This window comes from Pleurodeles waltl, chromosome 9, assembly GCF_031143425.1.
Source record: "Pleurodeles waltl isolate 20211129_DDA chromosome 9, aPleWal1.hap1.20221129, whole genome shotgun sequence".
Taxonomy (NCBI): domain Eukaryota; kingdom Metazoa; phylum Chordata; class Amphibia; order Caudata; family Salamandridae; genus Pleurodeles; species Pleurodeles waltl.
In genome coordinates, this window is record NC_090448.1 from 171,944,054 (window position 1) to 171,961,293 (window position 17,240).

At 45.9% G+C, this 17,240-nt stretch overlaps 1 protein-coding gene across 2 annotated transcripts in view; it reads right to left on the reverse strand.

The window, feature by feature from the left end:
* Nucleotides 1-17,240, reverse strand: part of SYNPR (synaptoporin) — a 926,755-nt gene that overhangs the window by 226,884 nt on the left and 682,631 nt on the right. For both annotated transcript variants that reach the window (XM_069206519.1, XM_069206520.1), the window contains one exon: nt 4,167-4,291. In XM_069206519.1, the coding sequence (XP_069062620.1) occupies nt 4,167-4,291 (125 nt within the window). The remainder of the gene's footprint in view (nt 1-4,166; nt 4,292-17,240) is intronic.

Below are 17,240 nucleotides of genomic sequence, written 5' to 3' on the forward strand. Positions count from 1 at the left end.
TAGATAATATATTTCCTTAAAGTTTGTGTCTCTGGAATCACAATTGAAAACTCAGAAGTCAGATTTTAACTTGCAATTTTTAAAATGCCTCTTTTACAAAGTAGGCATTTTCCTGCCTTAGGCATTTGATGCCTGTAGCCTCTTTCTGGTCACATGACTGGGTATAGTTGGCAGTTGGGCTTTGTGTATTCCTCCTAGACAGCCACACGCAATTGTGAGCTTAGGTGTGTCTTAATGACAGGATGGGAGTGAGGAGCTGGACACAGCCTCACTTACACCTGAATAGCCTGTGTCCTGTCCCCACAAAAGGGCTACATACTCCTTGAAGTTAGTTTAGAGCCAAGGCAGGTAGGGTAGAACATACGTGCACTTCAAAGGCGTGTCTTTGAGGTTTCCCGCACAGCACAGGCACCATGGAGTATAAGAACTAGACCCCTGACACTACCACTACATTACACTTCTGGACCTGTGGATAATCTGTGTTAGACTTTTGAGTTTATGCAGGGTCATCCTCAATCTTTTTGCTTCCTGCCTCCTATTTTTTCTGACCTGAAGTTGTTGGCTTTTGAACTCTGAGCACTTACCACTGCTAACCAGTGCTAAAGTGCATATGCTCTCTGTGTAAATTGTATGTAATTGGTTTATTCATGATTGGCATATTTGATTTACTAGTAAGTCCCTAGTAAAGTGCACTAGAGGTGCCAGGGCCTGTAAATCAAATACTGCTAGTGGGCCTGAGGCACTGGTTGTGCCACCCACATAAGTAGCTCTATAATCATGTCTCAGACCTGCCACTGCAGTGTCTGTGTGTGCAGTTTTAACTGTAAATTCGACTTGGCAAGTGTACCCACTTGCCAGGCCTAAACCTTCCCTTTTCCTACATGTCAGACACCCCTAGGGTAGGCCCTAGGTAGCCCCAAGGGCAGGGTGCAGTGTATGGTTAAGGTCGGACATATGGTAATGTGTTTTAAATGTCATGACAGTGAAATATTGCTAAATTAATTTTCCACTGTTGCAAGGCCTGTCCCTCTCATAGGTTAACTTGGGGGCTACCTTTAAATATGATTAAAGTGTAGATTCCCTTTGGGAGCGGATGGACATGTGGAGTTTGGGGTCTCTGAGCTCACATTTTAAAAATACATCTTTTGGTAAAGTTGATTTTGAGATTGCATGTTTGAAAATGCCACTTTTAGAAAGTGAGCATTTTCTTGCTTATACCATTTCTGTGACTCTGCCTGTTTGTGGATTCCCTGTCTGGGTCAGTTTGACAGTTGGGCTGGTTGCACCTCACACTAGACAGAGACACAAAGGGAGCTGTGGTGTAGTCTGCATTTCCTGATGAGCCATCTGTGCTAGGAGGGAGGGGTGCAGTGGTCACTCACACCAGAAAGGGCTGTGTCTGCCCTCACACAATGCAGTCTCCAACCCCCTGGTGTGTGTCTGGGGCCTGCTCTGGGCAAGGCAGGATTATACATTCCAGAGAGACTTTACTTTGAAGTAGGCCTACTTCAAAGGAGAAATTGGGTATAAGAAGGGCACCCAAAACCACAGACTTGAGAAACACTTCTGGAAACAAGAGGAACCTCTGCCTGGAGAAGAGCTGAGGAGGAAGAGCTGCCCTGCCTGTGACTGTGCTTTGTGGAGCTATCCTGCAGTTGCTGCTTCTGCCAGAGTAAGTGGGCAGAGACTAGACTTTGTGTGCCTTCCATCTTAATAAGAAATCTCCAAGGGCTTGATTTAGAGCTTGCCTCCTGTTGTTTGAAGTCTCAGGGACAGCAAAGACTTCTCTCTGCCAGCACCTTGAGTCTCTGGAGAGACTCCTACTCTGCCCTGTGGTGCCCATCCAGTTCCTGGGACCCAAAAAGGGGAAGCTGACAGCCTAAGAGGAGGAGATCCATGCACAGAGCGCTGTGCGGGGAAAAGATCGACGCAACTCTGATCTGCGGCTGAAGAAACGACGCGCCTCCGGCTCCGTGGCTGAAAAACGACACTCACCGGGAATGCGACCAAAGAATCGACGTATGGAGCAGGAGAAACGATGCACAGCATCGCTGAGGGAGGCTGGGAGATCGCAACCCGCGCTGCATGGTTTTCGGATCATCGTGAGGCTGGATTTCCGCCGCAAGTACCGCTGGGTGTGTAAAAACAACGCAAGGCCTGCCCGGACCCGAGAGTGCTGACTGGATCAACGCATCGCTCTCCTGCGGAGAGAAGAAACGACACGCCCGACCTGACGAAAGGAGAAACGACGTAAGGTCCACCTCGTGAGTGGAATCGACGCATCGCAAGCCTTTTTTGATGCACACTCGCCCATGTGGGGTTATTTTTGACGCACCCAAGGTACTTTTGTACGCTAACGGTGTTAGTGTGTGTTCAAACCTACTTAAAGACTCTTTTTTTTGCATTTTTATTAATAACTTGACTTGTGTATTGTGTTGATCTTGTTTTGTTTAGATAAATATTTCCTATTTTTTTAAATCTGTGTTGTGTCATTTTGTAGTGTTTTCATTAAGTTACTGTGTGTGTTGGTACAAATATTTTACATCTAGCACTCTGAAGTTAAGCCTACTGCTCTGCCAAGCTTCCAAGGGGGTAAGCAGGGGTTAGCTGAGAGTGATTCTCTTTTACCCTGACTAGAGTGAGGGTCCTTGCTTGAACATGGGGTAACCTGACTGTCAACCAAAGACCCCATTTCTAACAATCTGCCAGGAAAAAGGACTGCTGTGCTGCTGAAGGACTGCCACTCTGCTGGACTGTAGTCTGCTGGACTCCTGCTTTGCTGTGCTGACTTCTTGCTTGCTACCCCCTTGCCTGGAAGTGAGAAGGACTGGACCTGCATCTCCCCAATGCAGACACAGAGTGACTCCAAGGGCTAGTTGGCTGGGCTCCTAATCTGAATTCTCAAGGTCCTAATAGACGTCCAACTACCCTCCTTCTGCACCTGGACTCTGCCATCTGTGAACCTACCCGGTCAACTGGTGCCACCCCAATGCTAGACCCTTGGTAGTGGGCCTAAGGTGCTTCCCACTGGAACCAACTCATTCTCTTAGCTGAGTGGCACATCCCGGAGGAGAACCAACACATTTCCTCGAATGAGCCGTGCACACCTGACACATCGCCACTGCTGCCTGGATTGGACCCAGCGCAGAAGACTTGCATCGCCGCCACAGCCTACATCTTGTGTTCCACACATCACTTTCGGAACTGCCACTGCGCAACGCTTTCCTGGAGAAGGTCCTTGCATCCCTTATGAATGGCAGCCTCGATGATGACACCATAGCTCCACATCAGCACTTCACCTTTCATCAGAACCCATGCATCGGCTGTGTAATGCATCCCCGACAACATTCTTCAGATTGCAAGCCCTGTCGGCGGGATCCTCGATGTTGGTGCGACAAAACCTCGCCCTGCAGCCTCGCCGCATCTCAGAACCAATGCATCACATTGGCTGTGTGACAGCTTCGATCCATATATTGCTCCACAACCAGGATTAAGGTACTTTGTTCATTGGGCCTAACCGGGTCCCTGTAGCCAGTCAGTGCTCTATTGCAGCCAACCTGAACTTTTGACTTTGTCCCTATCCAGTGTGACCAGATATCTCTGGTTGGTGCTTTTTGCTTCTCTAAAATTCTCTAAAAATTCATCACTCAAGTTCTACTGATTGGATTTTTGTTGTTTTGGTCTTTTCTTTAGTTATTAAATTATGTTCTATTTTTCTAATCTGATGTGATATCCTATTTGTGTGGTATTTTCACTGCTTGAAGTGTTGGACAAATACTTTACACGCTGCTTCAAATTAAGCCTAATTGCTCTGTGCCAAGCTACCAGAGGGTGAGCATAGAGAAATTTGGGGTTTGCATGTGCCTTACCCTGACAAGAATTGTGGTTGCTGTTTGACCAGGGCTCACACCCCAGTCAACCAACAACCCAATTTCTCACATTCATCCACTGGTATCTATATATACACAAACAGAAACTCTGTTGCGTTCTGGAAATGTACTGTTCCGAACCAACATTCAGCTGCCACATTACTTCAAAATTAACATTAAAGGGTGGCAGAATGTCAGCTCAGTTTCTGAATGCAACATTACATTGTTGATTAGCAAAGGCATACAAATTATTAGGTTAACTTTAACTTAACACTTTAGGTAGTCAAAGGTGTTTACCTGAAGGGGTATGAAAAGGCTACATCGATCTTGAGGTCGCTCTCACTCCTGTTCGCACAAGCCACGCTGAGTCTCAGTTCTCCAGAGTAGCCACCACATGTTGCAAATGCAAAGATTGCAAAAAGCTGTAAAAAAGCAAGAATTTCAATTCACATGAAATAAGGCTTTTTTAACAGTAACTCACATTGTGCTCTTGAGGGTAAAGAATTTGGTATACATTTGACATGGTCATATTTTGCACTTAGACGTTAGATTACTCCTTAAGTGGCATATTGCAGTGTCCTTTGTGATGTGATTTATTTTTGCATCAAGGGGACCATGTGGAACACAGCATACAGGAGCAACACACTTGAAGAATATATAAATAAAAACATTCGTATTTAACTTCAAATCATGAAAGCATGAGTACATCATCCTTATGAATTAGTCAAAGATGCTCAAATGTTATTTTACCTCTGATGCAATCAGTGGGCTATAACCCCTCTGGCTTGTGGTAATTTAGCTATAAATTTTATAGCCTGTGAAAGTTTGTTCAGGAGACTTCTACATTAAGAGAACTGAAATTGCGTTGAAGGTTCAATGAGCCTTTTAAATTTTTTTTTGCTTCTTGAGCAATTTACAATTATATAAAGAGTTGCAAGTATCTTTGCACTGTATTGCAGCATTCATGTAAGCTCCTCTTACCCTATTGTGTATTGTCGGGTGGATAACATGCTATTGTGTTGGGGAGTGCATGGTTGACAGAGTGTTGTATTTGTTGTGATCCAGGGTGGTAAGCAATTTGGTGTTCTGCATGAGTGACCAGGGAGTTGCTCTTATCTTGTCCCAGTGTGTAGTATGTAGTACCCAGGAGTGTGATGGAGGAAGAAGTGTTGGATTGCAGTCTTTCCTGAAATAGATATTGAACAGCCACAATGTCAGCAGTCCTGCTATGTAGACTAGGTGTTCCCTCATGTGCATGAGACATGGCCTATGCTACCTAAGAAGAGACTTGGCCTATGTGTCATATAATATGTACATGTACAAGCAAAATAAGCACAGGTGGAATGTGCTATCTGTGATCCCCACAGAGATGGGGCAAAGTCAGTGTGTCCTTCCACAGTACCCTTGCAGATATGACATTGCATCTCCCAGGGACCTGCTACAGATTGCTTTCCCTGTATATGGGGGACAATAATCACAACCACTTGCATGTCATTGGCGGCCCAACACAGTGCAGACAGTGTGACACAGGTTGTGTTAACAATGCCAAATTTGGCAACGAGGATGGGAGTGTACCTGTCAATTTTGACTGTAGCACAGGAACGGTAACACTTCTGGAATATTTCTTCTGGGGCTTTCGAGTGCACTCCTGTATAATTCTAAAAGGCTTAAATAACATTTTCGAGCAATCTTCTTTCCTCTTGCTGCTGGCACTCTAGATAAATTTTACTCAAGGATGGCTCCTCCATAAGGGCGGAGGAGTGTCGCCCACCTCCCCCGCCAGCAGCGACAGCTGCAAAACTTTTCCCCAAAAGTGAGAAGAAACCCGTCTCAGGCCAGCCAAACACACATGCGCACAGGGCTCCTTCCAGCCTAGCAACACAGTTTCTGGGCTGGAGAGAGCCTGCCCTGGCTGGATGCTCCCAGACAATCCTGCTGCTGCCCTGAGCAGCGTCAGGATTGGTGCAGGGCAGGCTGGGAGCCTGTGCCTGAAGGAAGAGGTGAGGAGCAGCGGGTAAGTTTAAAAAAATATATAATTGAATTTCTCCCTCCTCCTACCCCCATAAGTGTTGCCCCACAACTGTCGCGTGAGCTGCAACTGATTATAGTTGGGCAATTTGAAGTGCATTACTGAACTTTCATTTACTTGCTTCTGTGTGCCGCTGATGGTCACCAAATGTGTTAATTAATGGGTAGTTGCAGTCCAGAATATAGATTTATATATTTAAGATGATTTTATTGGCAGCAAGGCATCCAACATACCCTCTGTCTCTGCAGCTGCTAGAGAAGTCTCACAGGTTCTATATTCTAAACAGTTGCCATAGTACCGTATGATACAATTGAAACTAAACAAAGTCTTAAGCTATATTTACAATACATAGCAAACAACAAAATAATCTATAATATATCTTAGAATTATCATATAATTATATGAACACAAAATGTAACAAAATGCCTATACACATGCACATGCACTTGAGCCGCTAAGACTATCCATAAAGGTCCCACTGAGGGATAGTGCTACGACTAACTGCACCTGCTTCCAAGCTCACAATAAGAGCCACCAAAAGTCACCTGCCCTCCTGCACGTTATCATGAAGTCAGGTATGGAATACAATGCTACCACTCAGTGCTTGGAGCGCTCTAAAGAGCATTTGCTATACCATAAAACTAGTGCTTCAGATAGCCTATTTCCTACAATGGGCTCACAGTCCCTGGTCATGTGGTGCATCGCTAGTAAGACATCGTTTATTAGTCTCCACAGCCTACCACAGTTTTTGTGGATTATCTAGAGAACGATTTGAAAACTATGGGCCTGATTTGGAGATTGGCAGATGGATTACTCTGTCACAAACGTGACAGATATCCAGTGCACCTCATTACAATTCCAATAGGATATAATGGAATAGTAATACAGCAGACAGGATATCCGTCATGTATGAGAAGAAGTAACCCCATCCGCCAAACTCTAAACCAGACCCTATGACTTTTGGGTGTCATCATTCAAGAAACCAAGTAATATAGACTTTGGTCATTTAGATGTTCGTGTAAGCAGCTGACAGCTAATAATAATATACTTTTAGTATTAGGTTGCATTCTCAATACCAAATGCAAAGTGTGTACCTCAAAATTATTTTTAGCATCTTTCCGCAAAGATGTGCCTCAGAAGCAGCTAATTCTTCTAAGCTCTAGATACGTTAATCACGTTCTCATCTATGTCTCCAGCAGGCAGACCTTGGAAACCTGTCCAAGTGGCTACCAGTAAGTTTGTAATCAATCCACTGCTATGCGCCTAGAAGTGCTTCCTGAGACTCACAACTTCTCTTTTCAAAATGTTTTTTTTTTAATTGAAGTTGATAGCCATTAGATAGCAAATGTAACTGAACATCTTATACATAGTCTTCCTACTGACCAGAAAGAAAATACTCATTTACAATACATGTACAATTTACAACACTGCCGTAACCAACATATGAATCCTCCAAGGAAGCAGCTACAAAGTGCGTTGTTCACAAAATACAGAAGGCGACGGTTCTTACGTTGACATTCTCAAATCACGGATATATTTTTAAAAGAACCAGGTATTAAAAAACAATTATTTGCGCGTCAATAAAAACGACTCCTTGCACACCTACTACCTCACACGTGTGGTTGCGGTATTACCACACTGAGGCCCATATTTATACTTTTTTGCGCCGCATTTGCTTCATTTTTTGACGCAAAAGTGGCACACACTTACAAAATACAATTATAATTTGCAAGTTTACACCGCTTTTGCGTCAAAACACGAAGCAAATGAGGCACAAATAAATTATAAAGATGGGCCTGAATTTACACGAGACTCAGAAGAAGTTTCTAAAATGCTATGCTTTGTTATTCTCAATCTATTGAAATCACATATGTTTAGCATAAAGAGGTAGACTTGCTACAGTAGTTGAGCGTGACATTTCAATGTGTGGCACACTACGCCTCTGTCACCGGAGGTAGCTTGAAATCGTAATAACATCTTTTGGGCTTTCAGATACTTGTGATCCGTATGGCTCTAAATATCTTCGCCTCTCTCCTTTCACAGATAGCTTCCCTTTGCACAGAAGCTGCACGGATTTTCCTGTGCGTACATGACTCATGGTAAGAGTTTTAAACATATAATGGTATTATAAAATACATCTGATGGGAAGCACAATTAAAGAAAATGTGTCCTTTGTCTGCTCCAGCACTTACTGGCAGACACATTCTCATCCTATCCTAATTACTTCATATTCAAATGTAGAATGCTATATAGTGTTGAAAGAAGGAATAACCCCTGATTCATTACTGAGAACTTAAAACGACATTTCCCCATAAAGGTAGTACTACATAAAGGTACACGTTAGCAAGTAATTGTTCCCAAACTCCATTAACTATCCACAGCCTTGAGGTTCTATTCCTCTACCGCCTGATAGAAAAACAGCAGCTGTAAGCTAATTTGAGCTGTCTTTAATATTTGAATCTAGACCATTTTTTAGGCTCTTATAAACCACAGTCTTTCACCACTAATGCAAATTTACCACATTCTGGGACCACATTAATTAACTGCAGATTATTTGTTATATAATTAGTGCAGATTACTAATTAATAAGATGCTAAATGATACCTCTAATGCTCACACTTATAACTAAATAAACCAAGAAGCTCTATTTCTCATTCAAATACCATCTGTGTACTACTTTAGGCATCTAATCAAATCTAGGTTTACTACCTTAAAAGCAACAATCAGTGTAATGTACAAATGTGTTAAAACAATAATGGTTTCTCATTCACTCCCTACATCGGGTTGGTGAATTAAAAAATAAATAGCAAATTGTATATTTAACAAAGCACTATCCCTTCCAGAAAACACAAACATCAGAGAACTCAACGAAGACATTTTCATATCAGAGAAATAATTCTATTTTCACAACACTTTGGTAACATGGAAAGTAGCTTTGCAATGTCTACCAGATGCAGAGAGGTGAAAACAATTCCCCAGCTGCACAAGCTCAGTAAAGATAACCATCTCTCGGTCGGTAAGTCAAAGTGAGCCATGAACAATGAAAATAATTCTCACCTAGAAACACAGACACGCAAAACAGAAAACAGTACTGATTAAATGCTAAAATACAAAAAAGCAAGCATAACCCATTATTCCAATATTTACTGCCGATATTTACTGTTTCTCATCGCAGTCAACACAAATTTATGAATCGTCAAAAGCGCTGATAGGACCCTAACGACAGCCTGAGTGAACTCTAGCTTCCAGACAGATTTAAGGAATGTGTAGACATTTGGGCGCTGATTACCTCTCCCCAGAGGAACAACTTGATTGGGATTAGTTGCATACCAAAGGCCTCAGTAATTGATCAAACCAAATCTCAAAAACATCCTCTAGGTAGACAGCTCAGGTAGCTACAGACCAGTATTGTACATCCCTCTACAACTAGAATCCTTAAGATATAGATACTCCATAGATCCTTCCTGTTAGAAATGGGGTCTTTGGTTGACAGTCAGGTTACCCCCTGTTCAAGCAAGGACCCTCACTCTAGTTAGGATAAAAGAGAATCACCCTCAGCTAACCCCTGCTTACCCCCTTGGTAGCTTGGCAGAGCAGTAGGCTTAACCTCAGAGTGCTGGGCGTAAAGTATTTGTACCAACACACACAGTAACTTAATGAAAACACTACAAAATGACACAACACCAGTTTAGAAAAATAGGAAATATTTATCTAGACAAAACAAGACCAAAACGACAAAAATCCAACATACACAAGTCAAGTTATGATTTTTAAAAGGTTTAAAATAAAAAGAGTCTTTAGGTAGTTGTAACAACACACTAGCGCTGTTAGCGTGTAAATGTACCTGGTTTGCGTCAAAAATAACCCCGCACGGGCGGTGTGCGTCGAAAGTAACCCTGCACGGCTGTGTGCGTCGAAAACAACTCGGCACGGCGGTGCGCGTTGAAAAAGCCAGCCACACGACGATCCGAAAGTCCCGCGGCGCAGGGTGCGATCTCTCAGCCTCCGTCAGCGATGCTGCGCGTCGTTTCTCCTGCTCCGGGCGTCGGTTTTTCGGTCGCGTTTCCTGCGGCGTCGTTTCTCAGCTGCGGAACCGGCGTCGCGTCGTTTTCTCAGCCGCGATCGGATTCGCGTCGATCTTTTCTCCGCACGGCGCTCGGTGCGTGTATTTTTGTCCTTAGGCTGCCAGCCTCTCCTTTCAGGGTCCCAGGAACTGGAAGGGCACCACAGAGCAGAGTAGGGGTCTCTCCAGAGACTCCAGGTGCTGGCAGGAAGAAGTCTTTGCTATCCCTGAGACTTCAACAACAGGAGGCAAGCTCTACATCAAGCCCTTGGAGATTTCTTCTTCAAGATGGGAGGCACACAAAGTCCAGTCTTTGCCCTCTTACTCTGGCAGAAGCAGCACTGCAGGAAAGCTCCACAAAGCACAGTCACAGGCAGGGCAGCACTTGTTCCTCAGCGATCAGCTCTTCTCCAGGCAGAGGTTCCCCTTGATTCCAGAAGTGTTTCTGAAGTTTGTAAGTTTGGGTGCCCTTCTTATACCCATTTTAGTCTTTGAAGTCACCTTCCTTCAAAGGGGACTCACACCTTCTTGTGAAATCCTGCCTTGCCCAGGCAAGGCCTCAGACACACACCAGGGGGCTGGAGACAGCATTGTCAGAGGCAGGCACAGTCCTTTCAGATGAGAGTGACCACTCCACCCCTCCCTCCTAGCAGAGATGGCTAATCAGGAAATGCAGATCACACCCCAGCTCCCTTTGTGTCACTGTCTGGTGTGAGGTGAAAAACAACCCAACTGTCAAACTGACCCAGACAGGGAATCCACAAACAAGGCAGAGTCACAGAATGGTTTAAGCAAGAAAATGCTCACTTTCTAAAAGTGGCATTTTCAAACGCACAATCTCAAAATCAACTTTACTAAAAGATGTATTTTTAAATTGTGAGTTCAGGGATCCCAAACTCCACCTGTCCATCTACTCTCTAGGGGAATCTACACTTTAATCATATTTAAAGGTAGCCCCCATATTATCCTATGAGAGAGAGACAGACCTTGCAACAGTGAAAACGAAATTGGCAGTATTTCACTGTCAGGACATATAAACCACATTACTATATGTCCTACCTTATCCATACACTGCACCCTGCCCTTGGGGCTACCTAGGGCCTACCTTAGGGGTGCCTTACATGTAAGAAAAGGGAAGGTTTAGGCCTGGCAAGTGGGTACACTTGCCAAGTCGAATGTACAGTGTAAGAATACACACACAGACACTGCAGTGGCAGGTCTGAGACATGATTACAGAGCTACTTATGTGGGTGGCACAACCAGTGCTGCAGGCCCACTAGTAGCATTTGATTTACAGGCCCTGGCACCTCTAGTGCCCCTTACTAGGGACTTACTAGTAAATCAAATATGCCAATCATGGATAAACCACTTACATACAATTTAAACAGGAGAGCATATGCACTTTAGCACTGGTTAGCAGTGGTAAAGTGCTCAGAGTTGAAAAGCCAACAGCAACATGTCAGAAAAATATAGGAGGCAGGAGGCAAAAAAGTCTGGGGATGACCCTGCATAAGCACAAGTCCAACACGACCCCCTACCAGCCTAAAGCCAGGGGAGAACAATCAATACCTTGATGTACTTCCCTGATTGGGGCGATAGAACAGGGACCCAGGCCCACAACAGCAGGGGCATGTTCCAGTTCTACGCCTTCCTGACTCCAGTTGGATCCCTCTGTCCATACTCTCAGGGCCCACTAAGCTAACCCATGGGGAACCCTTCTCCACATCTACAGACACCATCTGTGCAACACCTAACTTTACTTTGCTCACAGATGTATTGCAATGGGCAGATAGTACCACCAGGGCCAACACAGTGGTGTTGCCCACTCCACCCCCGGGGTGTGACTCTCGTCCTCCCCCCCCCAGGGGCAACTCTGTCCACCAGGACAGCAAGCCACAGTGGCCCCAGACAACTGTCAGGGATGAGAGCCCGACCTCAGGCCTCTCTAACCACTGTGACTGTGGAGAGTGGGGGGTGGTAGCCCCAGGTGCCTGGCACCCTTTGACCACTCTCTCTTCCACCAGGTCAGGGATGACAACCTGACCCTGGTCCTCCCCTCTGGGGCTCTGTACCCTCCCTGCAGAAGCGGCACCCCCAGAGTCAAAAACTGTCAGGGTGCTTGTAGAAGCAGTCCTGCACAATTCTTCCATCAGTGCAGGGATGTTAACCTGCAACTGATCCTCCAACCTGGGGTCTGTACCTTCAGGTTGGACCAGGGCCAGGGGTGAGGCTTCCCTCCCCCTGCCCTCTCTTCTGGGGTCCTGAACCACCCAACTAGGAGTGGCCCCCCCAGAAGACAACATGGTAGGGGCACTGTTAGCAGTAGCCCCTTCCTCCAGGTCAGGGGAGACACCCTTAACCTGGCCTCCCAATCCAGGGTCTGTACCCACAGACTGGATCACTGCCTGGCAACCCAGGACTTCCTGGGGGGCATACCTACCCCCTACCAGGTCAGAGTTTACCCTCTGAACCTGGTCATCCAACCTAGGGTCACCACCCTGCGGTTGAACCACTGCCTGGCACACCAGGACTTCCTTGGGAGCACACTTACCCCCCATCAGGTCAGAGTTTACCCCCTGAACCTGATTATTCAACCCAGAGTCACCACCCTGCGGTTGAACCATTGCCTGGCACACCAGGACTTCTTTGGGAGCACACTTACCCCCCATCAGGTCAGAGTTTACCCCCTGAACCTGATCATTCAACCCAGAGTCACCACCCTGCGGTTGAACCATTGCCTGGCACACCAGGACTTCCAGGGGGGCACACTTACCCCCCTCAAGGGACACACTGTCCCGAAGGGCCACACAAGAGTCTGGCTGGCGCAGGTCTCCTGACCTCTGCCCATCTGACAGAGTCTGGATTCCCCCCAGCCCAGAAATGGTCTCACCAAGGTCATTCATGGGGGGCTCTGCTCTCAGAGCTGACCCCTGACCCTCCAGGTTCTCCACTGGGGTCCGCAACCCCCTCTCAACCCTCTGTCTGGACTTCTGCACCCCCTCACTAGGAGTGGTACTGCCAGACACCAGAACTGGTGGGACGCTGGCTACAGCCGCCCCCCCAAGTTCTCCTGACACTGTGGGGTCTCCCTCAACAGATGGCCCTATGGTACAGGCTAGGCTCCCCTCCTGGTGTTCCCGCAGGGAACCCTCCAGGACCTGGGACCGGATCTCGGGCACCTTGGGCCTCAACCCATCCCCATTCCCTCTCCTCTGAGACTGGACATGGGGTCCCTCACCCATCCCACTACACTGGGACCTACCTGGGACACTACAATCCTTCCCTACCTCACCTGGTTGGGAACTACCTAGACCACTCCTCTCAGGAGCACCCCCAAATGCCTCTTCAGACTCTCTGGTACTCACCCAGAAGTCTGCCTCCATTGTAAGCTCCCTGGGGTCAGAGAACTCACACTCCACCTGGTGTTGGCATAGCTCTGGAAAATAAGGACTAGACATATGCTCTCCAGCAATTACATCACTCAGCCCCTCACATGAATTAACCAAAGTACCCTTCACCCAACCATCCAGTGACTCTGCCTTGAAAAAGCACCCCACATCACCCTCCTGAGACTGGTGAGACAGTACCTGACTGTCCCTGACACTCAACCCACACTCTTCTGGGATGTCTTCACACTCCATAACCAGGACTTCTACCTGGGGGGAACCCCTCTCCCTGTCACTCTCACCTAGAGTCAGTAGAGTGTCCCTCCCACCAGTAGGAATATGACTCCCCATGCCAGTTCCCCAATCCACCTCAGGGACCCTGTGCATCACTGGAGCTACCTCATACCCCTGAACCTCCTGGCGTGTGTTAACTCCCTCCTTCAAGTAGGGCACCACCTCTCTGGGCATGTGCACTTCTTCAGCAGTACTGGATACAAGATTTTTGCTGCCACCATCTGAACTGGATTCAGCCCTCATGGCCTCCAGCTTCAGCTCTTCACAGCTCAGCTCTTGAGCTGCAATCCTTTCTTTTTCCAGGACTAAGGCTCTCTGCTCCTCAGCCCTCTCAAGCTCTGCATCTAGCTCTTCCAGACTCCGGATTCGAGCTAGGAGCCACTCATCTCTTTCTGTTCCCTCCTCTTCGGAGTAGTCATCCTCCTCAGACTCATTTGGTGGTGTTGCCTGACAACGTTTCAATTCATACTGAAACAGGGCTGACTCAAGATCCTCCCTTCTGGATTTCTTGTTCACAGCCAGTCCCCTTTCCATGCAAAATGCTTTAAGCTGCCACTTTTTATACATAAATAGGTGCCAGAAATTGACTTCCATTCTGCAAAGGCTTCACAACCAAAAAACAAAGTCCAAAAATATTATCAATACTTCCAGGAGGACATCAGAGAACAAAAAGCAGAATCACAAGACAAGTAGTATGTGGTCACGTAGTGGTCTGAGATCAAAAACAGTAGTGTACACTTAATTACTGTATGTCAAGTACAAATACAAGTCCAAATCCCGACCGCTGGTCACCAATGTTAGAAATGGGGTCTTTGGTTGACAGTCAGGTTACCCCCTGTTCAAGCAAGGACCCTCACTCTAGTTAGGATAAAAGAGAATCACCCTCAGCTAACCCCTGCTTACCCCCTTGGTAGCTTGGCAGAGCAGTAGGCTTAACCTCAGAGTGCTGGGCGTAAAGTATTTGTACCAACACACACAGTAACTTAATGAAAACACTACAAAATGACACAACACCAGTTTAGAAAAATAGGAAATATTTATCTAGACAAAACAAGACCAAAACGACAAAAATCCAACATACACAAGTCAAGTTATGATTTTTAAAAGGTTTAAAATAAAAAGAGTCTTTAGGTAGTTGTAACAACACACTAGCGCTGTTAGCGTGTAAATGTACCTGGTTTGCGTCAAAAATAACCCCGCACGGGCGGTGTGCGTCGAAAGTAACCCTGCACGGCTGTGTGCGTCGAAAACAACTCGGCACGGCGGTGCGCGTTGAAAAAGCCAGCCACACGATGATCCGAAAGTCCCGCGGCGCAGGGTGCGATCTCTCAGCCTCCGTCAGCGATGCTGCGCGTCGTTTCTCCTGCTCCGGGCGTCGGTTTTTCGGTCGCGTTTCCTGCGGCGTCGTTTCTCAGCTGCGGAACCGGCGTCGCGTCGTTTTCTCAGCCGCGATCGGATTCGCGTCGATCTTTTCTCCGCACGGCGCTCGGTGCGTGTATTTTTGTCCTTAGGCTGCCAGCCTCTCCTTTCAGGGTCCCAGGAACTGGAAGGGCACCACAGAGCAGAGTAGGGGTCTCTCCAGAGACTCCAGGTGCTGGCAGGAAGAAGTCTTTGCTATCCCTGAGACTTCAACAACAGGAGGCAAGCTCTACATCAAGCCCTTGGAGATTTCTTCTTCAAGATGGGAGGCACACAAAGTCCAGTCTTTGCCCTCTTACTCTGGCAGAAGCAGCACTGCAGGAAAGCTCCACAAAGCACAGTCACAGGCAGGGCAGCACTTGTTCCTCAGCGATCAGCTCTTCTCCAGGCAGAGGTTCCCCTTGATTCCAGAAGTGTTTCTGAAGTTTGTAAGTTTGGGTGCCCTTCTTATACCCATTTTAGTCTTTGAAGTCACCTTCCTTCAAAGGGGACTCACACCTTCTTGTGAAATCCTGCCTTGCCCAGGCAAGGCCTCAGACACACACCAGGGGGCTGGAGACAGCATTGTCAGAGGCAGGCACAGTCCTTTCAGATGAGAGTGACCACTCCACCCCTCCCTCCTAGCAGAGATGGCTAATCAGGAAATGCAGATCACACCCCAGCTCCCTTTGTGTCACTGTCTGGTGTGAGGTGAAAAACAACCCAACTGTCAAACTGACCCAGACAGGGAATCCACAAACAAGGCAGAGTCACAGAATGGTTTAAGCAAGAAAATGCTCACTTTCTAAAAGTGGCATTTTCAAACGCACAATCTCAAAATCAACTTTACTAAAAGATGTATTTTTAAATTGTGAGTTCAGGGATCCCAAACTCCACCTGTCCATCTACTCTCTAGGGGAATCTACACTTTAATCATATTTAAAGGTAGCCCCCATATTATCCTATGAGAGAGAGACAGACCTTGCAACAGTGAAAACGAAATTGGCAGTATTTCACTGTCAGGACATATAAACCACATTACTATATGTCCTACCTTATCCATACACTGCACCCTGCCCTTGGGGCTACCTAGGGCCTACCTTAGGGGTGCCTTACATGTAAGAAAAGGGAAGGTTTAGGCCTGGCAAGTGGGTACACTTGCCAAGTCGAATGTACAGTGTAAGAATACACACACAGACACTGCAGTGGCAGGTCTGAGACATGATTACAGAGCTACTTATGTGGGTGGCACAACCAGTGCTGCAGGCCCACTAGTAGCATTTGATTTACAGGCCCTGGCACCTCTAGTGCCCCTTACTAGGGACTTACTAGTAAATCAAATATGCCAATCATGGATAAACCACTTACATACAATTTAAACAGGAGAGCATATGCACTTTAGCACTGGTTAGCAGTGGTAAAGTGCTCAGAGTTGAAAAGCCAACAGCAACATGTCAGGAAAATATAGGAGGCAGGAGGCAAAAAAGTCTGGGGATGACCCTGCATAAGCAAAAGTCCAACACTTCCTTTGTCACATATTGTAGTCTCTTGCAGGACTTGCAACACATTTTCAATACAGTCAAAAAAATGACGATTTGCAGTCCTACATGTGAAACATTCAATGCCATTTGTAAATTGCGATTTCGTTTGCCTTGATATTAAGGGCCAGATGTAGCAATGGTTTTTACCCATTCTGTGTCTATGGGAAAAAGTGTTCCCTAAATGTGGATTTCACCAATACTGCTTTTTTTTTTTTAAATCAGCTTCTCTGTTGATTTCAAAGTGTGAAGTTGCTCACTGAGAGCGCGATTCACTTAATCTTAAACAGGAAATGTACAAAGGAAGTGGCACAAAACCTTCCTGGGAGACCGAAGTCCTCAAATTGTAATATTTGTTTTCTAGAGGCATTAGGAAAGCGGCAACAGTGTCACTGAAAATTCATAATTTCATCTGTTTGCTAAACATGATATTTAACATAGTATATATATATATATATATATATATATATATATATATATATATATATATATATATATATATATATATTACGTAAAATCTCAATCTTTAAGCAATATGCATGATTATAGTGATTAATGGGAATTATTTTCACTGATGGATTTTGAGGGACGTCAAATAAACCACAGGAGCAAAGCTCGAGTTGCTTAGAATGCCACTGAGAACCCCAAGGTAAAAAACATCCA